This window comes from Stegastes partitus, unplaced genomic scaffold, assembly GCF_000690725.1.
Source record: "Stegastes partitus isolate 25-593 unplaced genomic scaffold, Stegastes_partitus-1.0.2 Scaffold10, whole genome shotgun sequence".
Taxonomy (NCBI): Eukaryota; Metazoa; Chordata; class Actinopteri; family Pomacentridae; genus Stegastes; species Stegastes partitus.
The window spans coordinates 226,075-246,944 of record NW_007577741.1 but is presented as its reverse complement, the minus strand read 5'-3'; the positions used below and the strand labels follow the sequence as shown (position 1 = coordinate 246,944).

The 20,870-nt window shown below is 44.9% G+C and overlaps 1 protein-coding gene across 1 annotated transcript in view; it reads left to right on the top strand.

The window, feature by feature from the left end:
• bsnb (bassoon (presynaptic cytomatrix protein) b) overlaps positions 1-14,944 on the top strand; it is a 60,454-nt gene extending 45,510 nt beyond the window's left edge. The window contains exons 4-12 of the mRNA XM_008285185.1: positions 452-728; positions 771-1,267; positions 2,577-8,882; positions 10,614-12,708; positions 13,092-13,775; positions 13,824-13,990; positions 14,332-14,443; positions 14,531-14,677; positions 14,904-14,944. Of these exons, the coding sequence (XP_008283407.1) occupies positions 452-728; positions 771-1,267; positions 2,577-8,882; positions 10,614-12,708; positions 13,092-13,775; positions 13,824-13,990; positions 14,332-14,443; positions 14,531-14,677; positions 14,904-14,944 (10,326 nt within the window). The remainder of the gene's footprint in view (positions 1-451; positions 729-770; positions 1,268-2,576; positions 8,883-10,613; positions 12,709-13,091; positions 13,776-13,823; positions 13,991-14,331; positions 14,444-14,530; positions 14,678-14,903) is intronic.
• The last annotated feature ends 5,926 nt before the right edge of the window (positions 14,945-20,870 follow it).

Sequence of the window (20,870 nt, the reverse complement as noted above, 5' to 3'; positions counted from 1 at the left end):
TCTTGAAGAGATGAAAGGCCTTGTTTGGACAGGCTTTCAAATATTCAGTTGTTCAGACTTGCTATACTGAGTACTTGGCACTCCGTGACCATTTATAAAGCAACAACATTTTGATTTAATTTATCCAGCTAACAGACACATTTACATTCTTGTACCTATCAATCATCATGAACAACGCTCAAGTAATGTGTTGACACAGTTTAAATTTCAATATGAACACAGGTGTTGATCATAATTTGTGTATTTAGTCTGAATACTAACTGCTTAAACTGCTTTTTATTTGCTTATTTGCTGACACCAGGTGGAATCCAGATCGTTTATTTTAGTACTTTTAGTAGTTTATTATTCATGTACATTAGCAACACAGAGTCTGTTAAAGACACCATGTTCTTTTGTCTGATTGTTGATTGCAACTTTGCTGATTCCTGTTTTCTTTGTCCTTGTTTTCCAGAAGAAAGAATGGCTATGCTTGAACTGCCAGACACAGAGGGCCCTGTCAGGAAGCTTGGGAGATATTCCAGCTCCTGCCGCGCAGCCCATGGGATCTCCCCGGCCAGCTGCTCCAGCCAATCAACAACCACCTCAGCAGAAAGGGCCAAATCAACTTTCAGGGCCTAGGGCCCCAGGTCCTCAACAACAACAGAAACCAGCGGGTCCCCAAGTAAGTGGCCCTCTCTCTAGTGTGAAACAGGCTGGACCTGCCCCTCAAACGAAGGGGGTCAGCCAAGGTTCCCCTCAAACCAAGGGTTCTGCACAACCCACTCCTCAAGCCAAGGGTCAAACTCAGCCACCTGCCCAAGCTAAGGGTTCGGCACAACCCTCAGCTCAGAGTAAGGCACCCAGTCAAGCTAAAGGTCCTAGTCAGTTACATGCTCAAAGTAAGGGCCCTGCGCAGCCCGCTAGCCAAACAAAGGGTCCGAGCCAGGCCAAAGGGCCAACTCAGACGAAGGCATCTGCTCAGCCCTCTGCTCAGGCTAAGGGCCCTTCTCATCCTCCTGGTGCCAAGACTTCATCTACCGCTGGTAAAGCCGCACCCAACCATGCCAAGGCCTCTTCCACCCCTTCAAAAACAGCTCCCGCTCAGTCTAAACCCACAGGTAACAACCAGGCGCGCAAACAGCCGCAAAGCCAGGAGAAGACAAAAGTCGCATCTAAATCTCTAAAAGAAGACGTCAAAGCCTCACCGAAGAAGGCACTGTCAGAGACTATCACTTCTCCAAAAGACATGAAGATAGCTGAAGATGCACACAAGTCAAGACACCATGAAGTGAGCTACCTGCAACTTCTTCGCCTTCACCTGTTACTCGACTCACCATTTTGATTTATTTTGCTCCATTAAAATAATTGTAACCATTTCTCAGAAACATCATTTTTGTTCTCTGTTTTTAATTATTGCGCTCATCCAAGCATTACTTCTTTTTCTTCTTTTCCTTTTTCATAATCATCAGTTCCATCACTTTATCATCATCACTTTTATTATTCGTCTTATTGTTAATCCTCAGAACTTCTTAAGTCAGTCACTAGTTTTCATCAACTCGTGCTGTTATACAAGCAGCTATAACAGTTATTTCTGTACACGTAAGCGTTTCATCAAAACGTTGTCATGGTTTCACTAAAAGGATTTCCCGTCAGTACAGTTTTCTTCATCGTCATTATGTCATTATCATTTCCATCTTCCGCTGCCATCCTTACGATCATCGTTGTCGTCATCATCAGTCATCATCAGTCACATCATCGTCCTTCTCATCATCATTTCAGTGGCCATTCCTTATCTTCAGCCCACTCTTCCATTTCCTTGCCTCGTTTTTACACACCTTTTTTTCTTTTTTGTAACAAACGCAAGCTTTTTGTTTAATGTGACACTTCGTGATGATGTTCTAAGCATTCTAAGCATGTTCGTTATTCTTCAACGGTTCGAAGAATGCAATGGAGAATGCGTCAAAGATGGCAATCAAGCATGTAACCGAATAACATTTGTACGTTGACGTTTGTATGTTCAACTGTCTGTTATATTCACTCTGTGTCAGTGTATTTATCCATCTGTGTGTACATAACGCTGAAAGGCAAACTCAACCCAAATCAAAAGAATATAGTGAATAGCTATAATAACCTACAAAATATTATATTCACAAAAAAAATCTAAATTAAAACTCATATCCACATTTACAATAGTTATTCTGTTTTGCCTCCTACGTGTTCAAATAAATTAGTCAGCTATATGCAAAGTCAAATTTGCAAAATTTTCAAAACCAAAAGGCAATACACAGTAAATATCTGGGTTGATTTTAGCCTCTAGTGTTACTATATCTGGTTGTTTGATTAACGGTTTGCAATGTCCAATGTAATATTTCTCTAATATCTTGCTATTAGAGACTATTTCATCTATATAAGGTGTAGTAAATCAATTTTACTCCCAATTACTTAAAAATGCTCATAAAAATGTCAATGCTGATGAGCTGGATGAAATAGTGGGATACAAGATGTGCACTGAAGCTTGTAATAGACCTTTCCATGAGTTAATTTTTGAAAAAAGCTTTTGTTTCTGACCTCTCTCCTCTTCTTTCTCTTTCTCTTAGGATTCCAACAAATCAAGCTCACAGAGTTTAAGTGACACTGGATACTCTTCAGATGGGATCTCCAGCTCTCAAGGGGAAATCATAGGCCAGATCCGAGAAGAAGGAATCAAGCTCAGTGAAAGAGGTGCTTCCATCCCCTCAGAAATCACCAAGTTGGAGAGCTCCATGAAGCCTCTGCTAGAGTCAAAGGCTGCTTCAGACTCGAAGCACAGGCCACATTCACTATCAGTAGGACAGGAGCGGGACTACAGTCCTGAGGATGATGCAGCAAGGGATGAATCAGAGGATGAACTCAGTTGTAAGCTTCGGCATGACTATGTGGAAGACAGCAGTGAAAGTGGTCTCTCACCATTGCCAGTAAGACAGAAGAAGTCACATAAAGAGTTAACAGATGAAGAGTACATGAGGAGGCAAATTATGGAGATGAGTGCTGATGAAGAAGAATTAGAAGACTATGAAAACCAGAAAACTAAAAAGGCACATAAAACCAGTGGGGATTTGGGCAAAGAGAGACGACGACTCTCTCAACAATCTAATAGCTTTGAGGAAGACACCAAGGCATCAGAGGGTGCTTATAAGGCAAATGAAGAAGAAGATGTCGGAATGGCTGGAGGTCTCCGGCGCTTTAAGACCATTGAGCTAAATAACACCAATAGCTACAACCGAGACATGGAGCTCAGCACTGAGCATGACCTACGAGAACCAGAGCTAGAGATGGAGAGTCTGACTGGTTCTCCAGAGGAGCGGTCAAAGGGAGAATATTCATCCACTCTACCTGCCACTACTCCCAGCTATACCTCTGGAACATCTCCCACATCTGTGTCATCCATGGAGGATGACAGTGACAGCAGCCCTAGTCGTAGGGCAAGACTAGAGGAAGCAAAGCAGCAGAGGAAGGCTAGACATCGGTCCCATGGGCCACTGCTACCCACTATCGAGGACTCATCTGAGGAGGATGAGCTCAGAGAGGAAGAAGAACTACTTAGAGAGCAGGAGCAGATGAGAGATCTAGAACAACAGAGGATCCGAAGTACAGCCCGAAAAACAAAGAGGGATAAAGAGGAGCTACGGGCACAGAGACGCAGAGAAAGGTCCAAAACTCCCCCCAGTAATCTTTCTCCTATTGAGGATGCATCACCAACAGAAGAGCTAAGACAGGCTGCAGAAATGGAGGAGCTTCACAGATCATCATGTTCTGAATACTCGCCTTCTATGGACTCAGAGGCAGAAGGTTTTGAGATGATTGGTGGAAAGCTTTACAAATCAGGAAATGAATTTAACCTTCCAACCTTCACATCCCTATACTCCCCAACAGAAAAAACATCAGCAATGTCACCATCGGATAAAACATTAAAAAGCGCAGAAGAAGTCTATGAGGAGATGATGAAGAAAGCACAGCTCATGCAAAGGCAAGGACAAACAGTTAGTCAGCAGAAAAGTGCCTCTCAACAAGACGGCAAGCATCATCTCGAAGCTGGAACTGTCCTCACCCCTGGCTCAAGCCCAACCCAGGTTACTGCACCTATGTCCTTCTCCACAACAGGCAGTGATCCAAGAATTTCAGGAATTCATGGAGCGCAGCATCTATCAAAAGAAACGCAAAACAGGATGATGACACAGAGTGCCAAAATTGAAGGAGTTGTTGGAGTTGCCACAACCAAAGCCCAAGTGAGTCAGACTGCCATGACTCGACAGGCAGGTAGTACAGTGCCTGCTGGCAACAGAGCAGGCTCCCAGAGGCCAACACAGGCATCACCTGACCCCGGAGCATCCTCTCTAACCTCCAAAGTCTTTTCCCTTTTCAAAGGTCCCAGCCCCCCAGTGTCCCCCACTGCTTCCCCAACACAAAGCCCAACACATACACCATCTGTACGACCCACTGGCAGTAGTGGCAGGCAACTGCCAACTTTGCCTGGAGGTCCTGCATCAGGCGCAGCATCCCATGGAGCTCAGGCACCACAGAGGGCAGTTTCACCACGTCTTATACGACAACAGTCCTCTAAAGATTCACCGGTGATGGTGATAACATTGGGCTCTGAAGCAACTAGTCCTGCCAAGCCATTAACTGTAAATTCTTCCACTTCCCCTTTGTCATCACCAACACAGGCCAGTTGTAAGACATTGTATAGCTCTCAGCCCCTTTCTACAAGTTCTCCAACATCGCCCCAAATGCATCCATCACAGCAGTCCCTGAGGCATTCCTCTCAAAATGTTGAAAAAGTAAATGTGGGTATTAGTGCAAGCACCACTGCACATGGTCGTGGATCAATGGAAAATATATCTCTCTGTAAAATCTCAAATATTCCAGGCACTTCAATGGTTGTGGGTCAGGGCCAACCACATCCAAGCACTAGCATTGTGGACTTGAGAGCTCCAATGAGGCCAGCTCCAATAATAATGACAGATCAGGGAATGGACCTAACATCTCTTGCCTCTGACACAAGAAGATACTCTTTAGGAGCAGAGCAGCCATCTGGTAGACACACAGCAGTGCAACCTCTTATTATGAACCTGAATGCTCAAGAGCAACCACATGTATCTGTGTCAACCCCAACTACAGTTAGCGTCACAGTCGCAGGTTCAATGTTCATGTCCCAACCCAAGCAACCAATCGTGTACGGAGATCCTTTACAAAACCGTGTGGATCTGGGGCAGGGTGTTGGAGCAGCGGTTTGTTTAACCCAGAATAAGCCACCAATTACTGACCCATCTATTCCCAAAATTGATGCCTGTCTGGAGAATCTGGGTATACAACAGCAACAACTGCAGTTACAGCAGCAAAAGCTTTTGCAGCAGCAGCAGCTTCTTGAGCAGCAACTCCAACAGCACCACCAGCAGTCCTCTTTTGCTCGTTACAATTTAGCTAATCAGGTCCAGCCACTGCTGATTAAAAAAGACCTTGTAGTGAGCCAGACAAGCAGTGCCCAACCTGTAGTGACTGCTAGTGCCATACCTAGAGTATCCCCACTGGCTCCACCAGCAGTGTCTGGGGCTCCTGCTTCTAATGCTCCCCATGAATTGTATGGCGGAGTTGCCTTAGAGCTAAAAAACAAGCCAACAGTAATGAACTTGTCCACAGGTAAGCCCCATGTCATGATGGTGCAGCTTGATGAGAGCAACACATTGCAAGGTGGCACGGTGACTCAACTGGTAAAGCAAGAAGAACCTCCTCCCCCTCCTCAGGTCTTGGATCTTACTGGACAGATAAAACCAGAAAATCAAGTGGCTTGTTGTGATGTTGTTTACAAATTGCCCTTTGCTGGTTCCTGTTCAGGGTCATTAACTCAGAAGCCTACCACAATATCCTCAGATAAAAACCCCAACCCTGAACCGTCTCAAGCAGCCCATCCTCTCCATCCACCACACTACAATGTCAGTCAACAACAACACCAGCCTCAAGTTACACAAGCAATGACAGAGGAACATAAACCATATCAACCACCCACAGGCCCCTCAGGAAGAATACAGCCCTCCATGTCTGATACTAATCTGCCATCCATGACTGATGCTGGTCACTATCAGGGTAATGTCCAAGGTGGTCTGGCAGTAGATCTTAGCAGTATGAATCAGGTTTATGATGGTGGATACCTTGGCATGGGAGCACAGTATGGTTCTTACACAGATCTACGTCACCAAGGAGATTTTGCGGGCCCTTCATTACCCCTTCGTCGATATGGCTCCATGTCAAACATCAATTCTGACTATGCCTACAGTTCACGTGACCTATCTGGATCACAGGACTCCAATCTGGCTCAGTACAGTGCAACCACTGCCAGAGAGATCAGTCGCATGTGTGCAGCTCTTAACACAGTGGATCAGTTTGGGAGCCGGTATGGAACTAACCCTGAACTAGGTCCATATGGGGCTGGAAGGGGTGGACCTTTAGCAAGGCTAAATCTTCAGCAGAGCTTAGCATCAATAAGAGCAAATTTACTGTATGGACCTGATGGAAGACCAATGGCCAATGGCCAAACTCTAACAAATCTAATAAATGCTAGACAAGCAAGTATACGCGCCTTGTACCCTGCTGCTATGAGAGGAGGTGATGGCATGATATATTCCACAATAAACACTCCCATTGCCTCTACATTGCCAATTACTACACAGCCTTCCTCTGTCCTGCGTCCCATGCCTAGAGGAATTTACAGACCATACCCTACAGGTGTAACTGCTGTACCTCTGGCTAGTCTTACCAGGTTGCCTCAAGTAAGTCCCAGGATGCCTCTGTCCACACAGGGACCATATTCCTACCCTCCTCCAAACCAGTATCCTACTTCAGCCACACCATCAGGAAGTGTGCCTGTGGTAAGCAGCTCTCACCAGGAGACTCCAGTATACCTTGGAAAGCCTTTAACAACAGTTTCTGCACAAACAGCTGCAACTATTCCACCAACCCAACCGGCAGCACACTTGGGAGTACAAAGTCTACCAGCACCTGGTATGCAAACCACAGCAAATCAGCAAATAGACCCTACTCTACTTACCTCACAGAGTATTACATCCCTCTCTCCAGGTCAAGGCCAACCTCCAGCTGTCCAGCCAGTGCAGGCTAAAATGCAGCCACAGCAGTTACCAACTCAAACTGAGCCTTTATCTTTGACTCAAACCCAACCTCAAACTCAACCCATCAGTCAGGCTCAACAAGGCCAGTCACAGACATCACCACATGGAACTGCCCTAGCTACCACAGATGCACAGAAAGGTAAAGAAGATGAGAGACTGAGTCAGCAGCAAGAGCACATGTTACAGTTAGAGCGAGAGCGGGTTGAACTGGAGAAATTACGCCAGCTGCGTCTACATGAGGAGCTTGAAAGAGATCGTATGGAGCTTCAGCGTCACAGAGAAAAAGAACAGTTACTTGTTCAGCGTGAGATTCAAGAACTGCAGACAATTAAACAGCAAGTCCTGCAGCAGCAGCAAGCAGAGCGAGAGACACAGCTTATTATGCAAAGAGAGCAACTGGCCCAGCAGAGAATGCAGCTTGAGCAAATTCAATCTCTGCAGCAGCAGCTCCAGCAGCAGTTAGAGGAGCAGAAGAGACAAAAGACAGCAGCAGTGGAGGCAGCAGCGGCTGCTGCTGCAGCTGAGGCTGCAGCTGCATCAGCTGCAGCGGCAGCAGCAGCAACCTCTGCCCAGGGTACTATACAAGGGGTAGTTGTTGGAGGAGGGACCCCTCAAGGGTTCATTATCTGTGACCAGAGTGGTAGAGTTATTCAGCAAGAAGGACAAAGTGTGCAGTTTTGGCAGGATGGACAAGTGGTCCAAGCTGTGGTGGCTGCTCGACCTATCCATAGTTCAGTCTCTGAAATGTCTTTGAGGAGCAGTGACAAACCGACTGATTCGAAGACTATGAAAAAGCAGAATTCCATGCCTCGGTTGAGGGACGGCTCAGAGGATGACTCTGGTAAAAGGATCACAGACAGCTGTGTGCAAACAGATGATGAAGATGGAGAGGATAAATTCATGAACAGGCGCAGGAGAACAAGGCGTATTGCGGACTGCAGCGTGCAGACCGACGAGGAGGACCAGGCAGAATGGGAACAGCAGCCAGTGAGGCGCAGGCGGTCACGTGTATCCAAGCACTCTGAATCCAGTGGTGAGGCTAAATCTGATGGATCATCTAAAGTGGGTTCTGCAAGTATAGCTATTCAGACCACAAATGATTCATCATGCCAGACAGAGCTCGACCAACTAGGCAGAGTTTCTCCTGCAATCCACATTACCATGGCGGAAACCTCAAAGGTTGACCTATTACATTACATAGCAGCTCCTGAAAGGACCCACAAAGGAGAGAGTCTGGCCTGCCAGACAGAACCAGAGTCTCACTCTCAGGGTGTGGTTGCTCCTCAGCTAAGTGTCCCTACAACTATCAGTCCATACTCAACAAGTCTGCATATAGTAGGTGCAAACACATCTGACCCAACTTCTCCTAGACTCCAAGGAGTTGCTAAATTTGAGAGGAGAAAACCTGACCCCTTGGAAATTGGCTATCCGCAGCAAAACGAGTCCCAGTCTCGTCAGCCCCCAAAATCTCCCCAAGTGCTGTACTCCCCCGTATCTCCACTGTCTCCTCATCGCATGCTAGAGACAACATTTGCCTCCCAGGAGAAGCTTAACAAAGCCCATGTTACGCCCCAGCAGAAGGCCTTTACTGTAGAATCTCCCCAGCGCCACCAGACCCTACCAAGACCCATAAAAAGTGTGCAGCGCTCCATGTCGGATCCCAAACCTCTCAGTCCTACATCAGAGGATCCTGCCAAGAACAGGTTCTCCCCATATCATCAGCAAGCTGTGTCCAACAGTCAGGTAAGAAATCTACCTTTGTTTAAACAGAAATTATCCAAATTTATGAACATTTACACAAAGCATAATAAATGGAATTTAAAAACATACAAGTATATGTTGTATAAAAATGTATTCTGACAAAATATCTGTTTTTAGAAAATCAAACAAATCAACTCAAACTAATCTTTCATTATCAGTGCTATCAGTGCTTGTAAAAATCTGCAAAACTGAGGTCATCCCACATTTACAAAAGCCAATTAGCATTTAAAGATTCAAAAATAGATATACATCTTCCACCCTACAAGTCCCTGTAGGGGGAGCAGCTCGTACATGTTAAAGCCTATTTTTCTGAAAATTGCAAAGCGTGGCACATTTACTGGAGGTGCCAGCTAGTAACATGAAAGTAGCATTTGCCACGTGTGTGTGTGTGTGTGTGTGTGTGTGTGTGTGTACACAATATATATCATGTGTTCGTGTGGACATGGAAAATCACACAGGATCTGGCATTGAGGAAGTGACAGAATGTTCTCATAAGAGCAGCTGGCCATGCCAGAAAAGCTTCTCCTCCCTTATTCCCCCTTTATACTCCTTTAGTCGCTCTCTCGCTCGCTCTCTCTCTCTCTCTCTCTCTCTCTCTCTCTCTCCCCTGCTCTCTCTCTCTGTCTCTCTCTCTCTCTCTCTCTCTCCTGCTCTCTCTCTCTCTCTCTCTCGCTCGCTCGCTCCTCTTTCTGCCATGTCTTCTATATCTGGCAAAGCCTTGAGTGTTGCCACAGGGATGTACAATGTGGAGGAATCCTGGTGCTGCTTTGCTGTCTTCCTGATTGTTAGCAGCTGGTCAAAGTAAATTAACATTGCTCTGCACTTGGACCAAAATCAGTCTGAGAAGCGTTTTATGCATTTGTACCTATGTTTACTCTTAGTATTTTAATACATGGCTCTCTTGTGGATACTTAACAAAATTACCATGGATCTACCCAACACAACTATTTTGTAAGTAATAGACTAACATAGATTTCTTATTAAATTGTCTTTTTATTTGTAGTGTTTGATTTTTCTTACCAGCATGCAATACATCAATATTTAAGTGACTGAAAAAAAGGCCAGATTCTGTGGATATCTGATCAAAGGAGTAAAAAGAAAATTAACATATTAATGAAAATACTTTGGAATGAAATCAAAAGACAATTGCTTCAGTTTCCTCTCATGTTCCTGTCGATTTGGAAACATATTTTATGCTTATGTTTACATTTATTAAGATTCTCTGATGTTCACTTTGTTGTATTTTATTTTAATCAAAAATGATGACATGCATCCTACACTTAGAAAATTAGATGAGTTTTTAAAAAGCAACTAATACTTAGTTGAATATGTACCTTCAGTGTCTGTGGTATCATGTATGAGTGGTGCTTTGTGTTGACTTTCACTGCTTAACATTGTCCTGAACACTGTTAATCTGGCATAAAATGAAAAAAGCCACTTAGTGCTTTAGTGTAACAATAATAATAATTATAATAAATATAAACTATGCTAGATGAACTACTGATGGAGCTCACACTCTAGCTTAAATAGTAGTTTAAATAATGTCAGGTAGTCTTGACAGCATATCAGGCTGTAAAGTTCTTTACTTCGATCTTGAGATGAAGAAGTGTGTAGACTCTCAGTGAGTAGCTAGTGCACAGTAATGAGTTTAATTTACATAAACGCATTCTGTTTATAGCTCAGTGTTTGCTGATGTGTCTCTGCTTCTCTTAGCAGATGGCCTCCCTGCAGCAGCAGCAGAACTCTCTGATGAGGAAAGTAAAGAGGACTCTCCCCAGCCCCCCTCCAGAGGAGACTCCGCTCCCCATTGTCACTCCAGCACAAATGTACAGCTCCCCTGGCATGCCCCAGAGGGTTCTTCCAAGACCTGCCCAGGGAGTCACCAAGGCTGGGCTGCTGAGTGAACTGAAAGCTGTGGAACAAGAGTCGTCGAAGCTGCGCAAGCAGCAGGCTGAACTGGAAGAAGAAGAAAAGGAGATTGATGCCAAGCTGCGTTATCTGGAGCTAGGCATTACCCAGCGTAAGGAGACCATGGTGAAGGAAAGGGAGAGGAGAGAGTTGGCCTACCTGCGATGTATGGGTGATGCCCGAGACTACATGTCAGACAGTGAGCTCAACAACCTCAGGATGGCAGCTGCTACTGGAAACTTTGATGCTAATGGTTTGCTGACAAGGCCCAGTACTGCACCACTGAGTCAGTTTACGAATGACCTCAGTGCAACCTCTCAGTATCCCTCAACCTCATCTTATATGTCATATCCATACCCTCAAAGTCAACCATCAACACAGCAGCCAGGCTCTGCTTACCAACAGATAGGTTTCCAGCCTCCTCAGTACCCTTCGTCCTCTGCACCTCAACCAGGAACATTCCAGCCGCATCCTCCACCGGGCCCTGGCTACCAGAACCAGGGAACCTATTCATCCCGCATGTATGGCCAGTCCTCCTATCAGACAGACATTAGCATGCAGCAGCATGGCCACCAGGGCTTCCATTCACCTGGTCAGCCTATGCCAGGACAGAGTCTTCCTTATCCCAGCCATAGTTCCTACCAACCTGGACTCCCCTACCAACCCCAGGCAGAGATCCTTACAGTCCATCAAAGACCAAGGCAAACTTCTTTGGCTGACCTTGAGCAAAAACTCCCCACCAACTACGAGGTCATCAACAACCCAGCAGTGTCAGTGGCAACGTCAGCTCCAGATACCAGCTTTGGTTCAGCCTATAGCAATGCATATGGACAGTACCGCCCCCCTGAGCCTGGCCTGACTCACTCTGTGGACAGCCCCACTTCTGCTTATGCTGCAGATGGGCTCTACACTTCTAACCTAGAGCAGAATATTCCAAGGAACTATGTCATGATTGATGACATCAGTGAGTTGACAAAAGATAACACTGGCCAAGCCACTGATGCTCTAGGTCATCCTGTAGGAGGACGATATCGCAGTGAGAATGGTCCTGCACGAGGGAGTGGCTACGGCAGGCCTGAAGATGAGCCTGTTGATGCTTATGGCAGACCTACAGGCTCAACAGGTTACCAGACCACAGTAGATGGTCGCACGGGCACCACAGTGAGTGGAGGCTCTTATTACTATGATGATTATAAACACACATCACGGAGCAGCTCTGGTAGCCACAAACTCACACCTAAGAACCTCGCCCCTGCCGTAGTCTCCTCTAAACGCAGTAAGCACAGGAAGCAGGGAATGGAGCAGAAGATTTCTAAGTTCTCCCCTATTGAGGAAGCTCGGGATGTGGAGTCTGACCTTGCGTCTTACACAATGACGACATCAACGGGGGGAACCTGTACAGTTGTGTCTCGGTCCAAGAAGCTTCAGGATGATGGCACCTATGGGATGAAGAAAAATGCATATGACCAGCAGAAATACTATGGCACCAGTCGTGAAGGTCTTGAGGAAGAGGACCGCATGTACAGCTCTGGTAGGTCCAGGTCTACAGGATATGGTATGGACAAGATTTCCTCCAGAGATGCCACAGGTCACCGGAGTAAATCTTACGAAAGAGATGCCATGGAGCGGTCTCAGAGGAGCAGCCGTGGCGGAAGACCTCCCATGCGCAACCAGAATTCAGAAGAGGAGAGTCCACTCAGTCCTGTTGGGAAGCCTGTCGGCATGGGAAGAAGCTCTGGCATACCAGAAGCCCATGATGTGAGAAATCAGTATGGCTCCAGCCATTCGCTGCCAGATGTGCAGGACCACCACAAGAAGGACCTGCCCAGGAGTCATGTCTATAAACCAGATGACCCCTATCTTGTAGATGACATGCACTGTGCTGTTTCTGACAGTGAAGGTAACTGGTGCTAAATTATTTGTGCTGTATTTTGTTCCTCCCGCCTTTGAAGTGTGCTGAAAAGACTGCATGCCGAGTGTGGAGAAGACCGCCATTATTTTGTTTGTGTTGTCCTTTTTTATGGAATGTTCCCTTTGATACATGAAGCCAAAAGTGTTTTATATTTATGTTTTGCATGCATCATTTTAAGTGTGAGGTGCGGCATGAACTCTGCTTTTTTACTTTTTTTTTTTTTTTTTTTGCTGGATTCCACAAAAATCTCCATGGCTCTGGAATGTGGAGCACGTTTTTCCCATTTATTTTGCATGGCATCCATCTGCATGCTGCTTCACTTGCCACATCAAACCAATTGACTGATATTGTTTGTATTGGTTTTTAAAAAGCCTATCACTTGGGCCAAGAGGAGACTGACTGGTTTGAGAAGCCACGGGAGGCCCGTTCTGATCGCTCAAGACATCATGGAAGTGGAGGTCACTCATCCACAGGTAGACGTAGTAAACACACCTACCACGACTATGACGAGCCTCCAGAGGAGTACGGTCCACAGGATGAGTACAACCAACAACGCCACTCCTCTTCTGCATCACGGGACCATCGCCACCATGGCAGCAGTTCTGGCAGACACAGCTCTTCTCGCCACTCCGCTGAAGATCCCAGAGCCTCGCGTTCTTCTAGAACACACCCCAAAGACCCATCTGGCCGTGCTGACGGCAGAAGCGCTACATCTGCACAAAGAAGGAGTGGTCCAGACTCTCGTTCAGCCCAGGGAAGCCCTCGAAACTCAGGAGACTTCTCTCGTGACCCAGCCTCCGGTCATCACCACGGCACTGGGGGAAGGAGCCAGAGACCACAAGGGGATCGCACCACCTCCAGGAGACAGGATCCCTCTTCAGCAGGGCCCAAATCACAGCAACAGCAGCCTCCTCAGGGCCATACTGGGCAGCAGCGGTCAGGTGGACAGGGCCAGTCCGGGAGACATCCAGGCTCTGAACCACTTGATGGCACCCAGCAGGCGCAGCAGCAGCCACATCAGCAGTCGCATCAGCAGCAGCAGCAGCAGCAGCAGCATCCGCAGCATCCGCAGCAGCAGCAGCAGCATCAGCAGAGTGCACAACAGCAACAGCAGCAACCACAGCAGCACGGCCAGACCCCTCAGAGCAGCCAGCCTGCAACAACCGCAGCAGGAGCTGGACAGGCACAGCAGCAGCCAAAATCCGGCCAAGCCCCGCCACAAGGACGCCAACCAGGAGGAGGGTCTGCAGCAGGACAGCCGGCTGCAGCCGTAAGTAGACGTGAACCTGGTTTTACTACTTGAACTATACAGATGTGTTAACTGTGTTGTTTTCTAAATCCTGCACTGAAGCCTGTTATGTGATACAGTGTGCAGTAATTGTAGCCATTAAATGCCATTGCTGTGTCTTCTTATGCTAAGCAACACATGGAGAGTGTAAGGATGTCAAAACCATTTGACAAAGATTGCCACACCACCAATAATATCTCACAACAATACTCTTTTTTTGGTGTATACTGGGCATTAAATTGAAGCAGAAAGGGGAAACCAAGATATTTACTGAACTGAACTTTGCCCAAACTCAATATTCGTCTTCACTTGATTTTCTGCAGGCAAAGATGGAGGCCACACCTGCACCAGCTGCCACAGGAATGAAAGCTATGGCAGGAGTACCACCAGCACCGCAGCCTACCAAAATAGCCACACCCCCTCTAACAGGCATTGGTAAGTCTCACTTCCACCATTACCAGAATACACATAACCAAACAACAATACATGTGAGGGTACTGATTTGTTTTTTTTTGTTTGCAGGCTCCAAGGCCGCCCCTGTTGGGATTGGTAGCAAAGCAGGAGGTATAGGCAGCGCTGCTCCAGGCCAGGCACCTGCTGAAGGGGAAAACGTTCTGACCAAAATCCTGCAAGGAGGGGCAGCAGAGCAGGCGGGAAAACTGGGAGATGGTACAAACTGAAATACAGCTTACAAATAAAGAGTTTATTATTATAGCAAAAGTTCAGTTTTATTTGTATCGTGCAGTCTCTCAGTGCTTAACATAGTAAGCTGAAGGCCTTACGAATTTTAAACCCAACAATCCAGAAGTTAAGATCTTGGATTTCCTTGACTTGGTATTTTAGTGTTTGGGTTGTAGAGACTTCTCATATTTGTCTCCGTTTGTCATTCTCACAGCTTTGTCTGGCCTTGGGAAGAAGTTCACTTCATTTTGGTGAACGAAAGACTGGAGGGTAAGTTTTTTTTCATTTGATATAAGAGTTAATGGCATTGGAAGCTCTAAATAATTTCGTTTTCAAATTGTTAATTTAGAAGCATGGATTGATTTTAGAACGGCTGGAACAGGTGGCAGTTTGGGAAATAATTTATGTGCTTATCGATTCGCTTGTTTATTTTGAATCGACTGTGCTTTTCTCTTTCAGGGTATGCAGAGTTGAAATGAGACGGATTGGTAGCTTTGTACTGGAAAAACCTATGAAACTGCATTAAATACATTTGACATTACAGAGGAACCAGACGAAGAGAGATCCTGTGTGCATTAGTGAGTATGGGGAGTTTTTTTTTCTTTTTTCTGAGAGCATCATCGTTCTGATAAATATCGTGTCACCTGCCTCACTAAGCATGTGAGAACCATGCCACTGAAGGAAACTCTTTTACATTTAACGATGTGTTCATTCACTTTTGTGACATGTGCATGAAGTAAAACTAAAGCGGTGATGCAGTAACTTGTTTAACTGTTGATCGCTGGCGATACTTTCAGTTTTACCTCGTTAGTTATTTGGTACACTGAGACTCCAAGTTGCTAAAACATAAAATGCTGTCACATTTTGATTAATGGATAACGTGTTCTATCAGCTGTATCCTGACATAGATTAGCATAGGCCATGTCTGCATAATGAGAAGACTCAAGTGAAGTGATGACTCATTAAATGCTGTGATTGTATATCCAAACTGATTCACTGTACCTTTCCCTTACCCCCGAATTACTGAACAGAGCTGGAATCAAAGGATGCCTTGTCAGCAGTGAATTCCCCAGACATGGGCACACGATTGAAGTGAATTAAATAAGGGTGATCGCTTCGTCAGCATGGTGTTACAAGACCGGGGCAGAGGGCTGAAGAGGCCTGAAAGTAAGAGGATGCTTTGACAGAGCTACAGTCCCAGAATGATGATTGTCTAGGACGTCTGAGACTTCATTAGACCAAAGGTAAGTAAGGAAAAGACTCTTACATACATCTCTGAGTCTACTTATGTGCTCCCATGCCTGTAGGCTCGTGTTGCCAGATTCTTATTTGCCTTTACACTGATTGTGTTTTTGTTTGCGTCAGAGTTTTTTTTGTTGTTGTTGTATTAGTTCACTGTTGTGTCAGGAAAGGTAATTAAAGTCACAGTCCGATTGAACTTCGTGCTGTACAGGTGAGAGGCCAAAGCCAAGAATAGGGGAGGTCAGCACTATTATGGTTTACCTTCTGACTCTACACACCTCCCGTAATCTGGGCCAAGCACACTGGGCTATAATTAGCCTGAGAAAGCTAACTGTGGCTTGGCTTGAATGTCACACACGCAAAGACACACACAGGGACAAGAGCCCATGTAGGCTCACAGAATCATGACTCACGGTGAGCATCATTCATTACATGGTAGAACGAACTAACGAACTAATTCTGCTCAATGGAGCAGAACTACAGAAGTGGAAATAAAGCAGATTTCAATACACTTTGTTTAGCTTCTGTCAAAACACATGCTGCGACTTGACTGGATGAAGTTGAGGCTCATTTGAATGCAGATCTATCATTGAGCTTCTCTGTCCGCGGTGACATTTGGATTAATATCAGTAGCCATGTCAGTCATCTCTGTCTGCCACCAGTCTGAGGACTCGGAGGGGAAATGTAGAGATAAACCAGACTCAGTGGCTCAGTGGATTACTGCCGACACCAGCAGGGCTGTGATAGGCCGGAGCGTCCTGTGAAGTGGGAGGGGGGAGGCGGGCCGAGCTGCCACATAAACATAGCAGGAGGCTCAGTGTGTGGCGAGAACATATAGAATTTCTCAAGGACCAGATCATTTTGAAATACTTGCTTTTTTTTAAAGTGTAATTTTAGCCACTTTTTATTTCTTGTATTCACGTTGTTTTACTCTGTATGTCAGCGCTCTTTGTGTGGTCGAGTGAATTTGATGTTCTGCATTAACAGTTGTTTATTTCTGCCACCATTCACACCTTCGCTGTCTGTATTTCAGGAGGACAACGGTCAATAATGAGGATGCAGTGAAGTGGAGAGAGGGGGAAGGGGGACACGAGTCCTACTTCCCCTCCTCTTCTGGAGGAATCCTCCTGGGATCTGTGTGACAGTAAAAGCGCCGCTAACTGAGGCAGGTGGAATATCATAGGAGAAATTCAGCGTGTTCGTCCATGCATGTCCCACCTTTGAAACGGCTCAATAAAGGAAGCCTCACGGCGCCCTCTACAGGGAGTTGATCGCAACACCACCCATGTCTGAGGAGTGCACGTCTAACAGGGATACTCGATTCTACGTTGATGTCTTCAAAGAATTTACAAGCAGGAAAAGAGAAAAAAAAAGAAGACAGATTTCATAGGTTTTCCCCGTACCAAAGAGACTGATCTCAGCCTACGACGACACCACGCACCTGGAGTAGACGAGACACATCACGGCAATGACAACCAACCCAACTAAAATCCTTGAATGCTTGGTTTCTCTGATCTCTACAGTACATTCCAGTTTAGGGATTTTGACCCTTTCTTTGAATGTGGTTTTTATTTCTCCTTCTTTTTGTTTCAATGTCTACAGAATGCATTGTGTACATGTGGACATGAGAATGCACGCACAAGTGAAAAACTTGAGGAAAAACAAACAAAAAAGAAGCCCATATCGATACTTTTTTCACCACCTATAAGATGCCGCTAGTCATTAGCTGTAGGGTTTTAGGGAAGGGAATTACTACCAGTGTGCCCACAAGTGTGAGATTCACACAGATGAGCGGACCAAATGAAAGAGTGGCCACGGCTCTTTATTAGCCATCGCAAAGCCATCGTTACAGTCAGCCCCGGAGCCCTCTGGGACCTTTTTATTGATTTGTCTCATCTTTTAGTTTCTTTTCATTTTTGCCTGATATTCACTGAATGGAAGAGCCTTATTCAGTACATGTTTTTACTTGTATACCTCATATGTTTTAAAACGCCCATATCATCATGCATTTCTTTTTACACTGTATACTATTGTATGTACATAAAAACAAATCAGAGATCTAATTATGTAAATTTGTCATTTGTGTATTTAATGAATCACTTTCCAGTGACTTTCTTTTTTTTTTTTGTTATGTGTTTTTCTTTGGTAAGATTTATATTTTTCACTTTTTATTTGTTTGAATCTCTGTTTTCTTGCATCGAATAATTTGCTTATTGATTTTTAAAAGCAATAGCATGCAGAAAATGGTATATAGCACAATGGTATAAATGTTGTTTCAATTAGTGATGGGAAATATCAAACACTTCTGTCAATCAATAGCCGTAATACAATTTGTCAGAGGGTTTACAACCACAGTACCGTGTACAGACATGCATGATGTGTGCAGATGCATAAGCGCATGCAGACAGGTACGAACACACTCACAGACTCTCTGTCTATCTCGCAAACACACACACACACACACACTCACTGCACACACTTTGCATCCTAGTTACACTTCAGAGCCAAGGTTAATTGAGTTCCAACTAAACAGAACTGTTCACCTCCTGCTGATTACCGATTCACCAACAAGACGATCTCACTGACAAGCTGGGCCCACTGCCTCTTATTTGTGCAAAGATACACTCACAAACACACACACAGACTCACACACACAAACACACACACAAGCGCAGATACGGGAGAGGACGAAAGCAATTATCAATTCAAACGTTCTATGCAATGACTCATTTTGAACCTGGAAGTGATTCAGCCTAAAAAAGAAGTTTATTATCATCATTGTACTCACGAGAAAACAACGGAATTATCAAGTAAAAGAGTTAAAAAATAAAAAAAGGTACTGAAAATGTTTTTACTTAGCAACTTGTCTGTATGAATTTGAATATTGACTATTGAACTAGAATTGTTTTTATTTTCGTGGCATGTTTTGACCCCTCACTCCCCGCACGGGGGACTTGTTGCCAAAGGGTAAACTGTGTAGACTGTCAGTTTCTGAATGTCCACCATCATGTTGCTTTGAAGCATGGGTTTGCTTGGCTTTGTCTGGCTGTTTGTAAGCCCTCATTCGGTTTTTTGTGCGTTTTGGCTGACCTGGGCTCCTCAGTGTTTGGCTTGCAGTGACTGTCTGTGCTGCTATAAACATGTGATACAGATGGTCAGCACTTCTCATTGATACGTGTCATTGTACATATTGGGTGTCAGTATATTCTGTGGGGTGAATGGAATGCTTCTATCGGATATTTCATCGTTGATTAACCCACTCAGCAGCCAAGCCATCGGAACAAGGTGCATGATTAGATCTTATATTCTTGAAAGTTGTACCTGAATTTAAAAAAAAAAGAGAAAAAAAAAGAGGTAAGGCATGATTTCACCAAGGTTTGCCTAACGAACCTTGACTTTCACTGGCCAACGTAGATGAATATTAATGAGTAAAATGTTCAGCCAGTCATTCACAAATCAGGGCATGTCATTTTGAAAGCACAAGCCTGACTGGTAGCACTTGGATGAAAACGCAGGACTGTGGAGGTTGCGTAACAGTGCCTCTGACCGAGCGGTGTAAGATCTGTATCAAAACAAGGTGGAGATGCGATCCGGTCGATACGAGGCGCATGAGACAAAACGGCCTTCAGTGCAGCCATCCGGATCAACAGAGAGGCAGACAGACACATTCTCACATTCTTACTGTAAATACAAATTCATTCTTCTGTACAGCTTTTGAGTTTTGAGTACGGCTGTCATGTGCATCCCCATGCCGTATTTGCTGCCAACTTTTGTGTATAAAAAGAATATTTATTATCACGATAACGAGGATGACGATGAAACTAATGATGATGATGATTATAATTATTATTACTGCATAAGCATAGTGTATGTGGCTGACTTGTAATGACTGTTTACAACAGTGGAACAAAACTTGTATTCAGAAACATATCCAGTCTGTGTAGAGTTTCTATACATATTGTATTTGTGAAACAAGATGAAAAAAAACAAAACAAGACACACAACCTCCATGGCAATTGCAGAGCAGAATGCCTTTGTCAGACCATCAGGAGGTCTTCGGTTTGATGGATACGATCTGCAAGGCGACGAAGGGAAGCGGCGGAGAGAAAAAAAATTCAGCTAAAAATCTGGAAAATGTCATTCACTGTTGTAAGTGCAATGGGCAAAATGTCAGTCGTGTATCCATTGTGAAACCTTGTGTTCTATTCAGTGTATTCCTGTAAACAGATAGAGTAAAAATTTTGGTGCATCATGTCAAGTAATGTGATTAATGAAAAATATTGACCCTGCAATTTCCAAACAGAGAAAAGAATAAAAAGAAAAGGAATATATTGTGATTATTGTCTGCCGTCTCTGTGTGAGTGCTTTCCTCTCCGTACGGTTGTAGGTTGAGTTGTGTAGCGCTGACAGAGGAGCGATCGAGAATAAGAGCTCGAAGGCAACGACACTGTGCAGATAAGAGCGAGCTTTCCACGCTGAGGCGGTGATGACTTATCCCGGTGTGGGTGGTGGAGAGGCAGGAGCAGTGTGAGGAGAGGTGTTTGCCAATGCACAGGGAGAGACGGAGGTGTGAGTGTGCGTGACTGAGGCTGCATGTGTATATCAGCAAGAAAGAGAAAACCGCTTCTGCTGCTTCTCACATCCTGTGTTGTCCAAACACAACGTTACAAAACACACTCTGATGAAGTGTAGTGTGCACATGCTTCCAAAAAAATATGGCTTAATACAAGATGAGTAGTCTTTCTAAGTATGGCGACAAATAGAGCTGAAAGTGGAGCTGAAATCACAATTACAACTGGATTTAAAAAGATGAACGTGTTCCAGAAAGTAATAAAAAAGGCTGTTTATGGTTTACATTTAAATCCCAGGTCTGAGACATATCCTGGTAGGAAATAATGTTTCCCTGGAGTATGTTCAGGTTTAGGTGGCTCTATGGTTA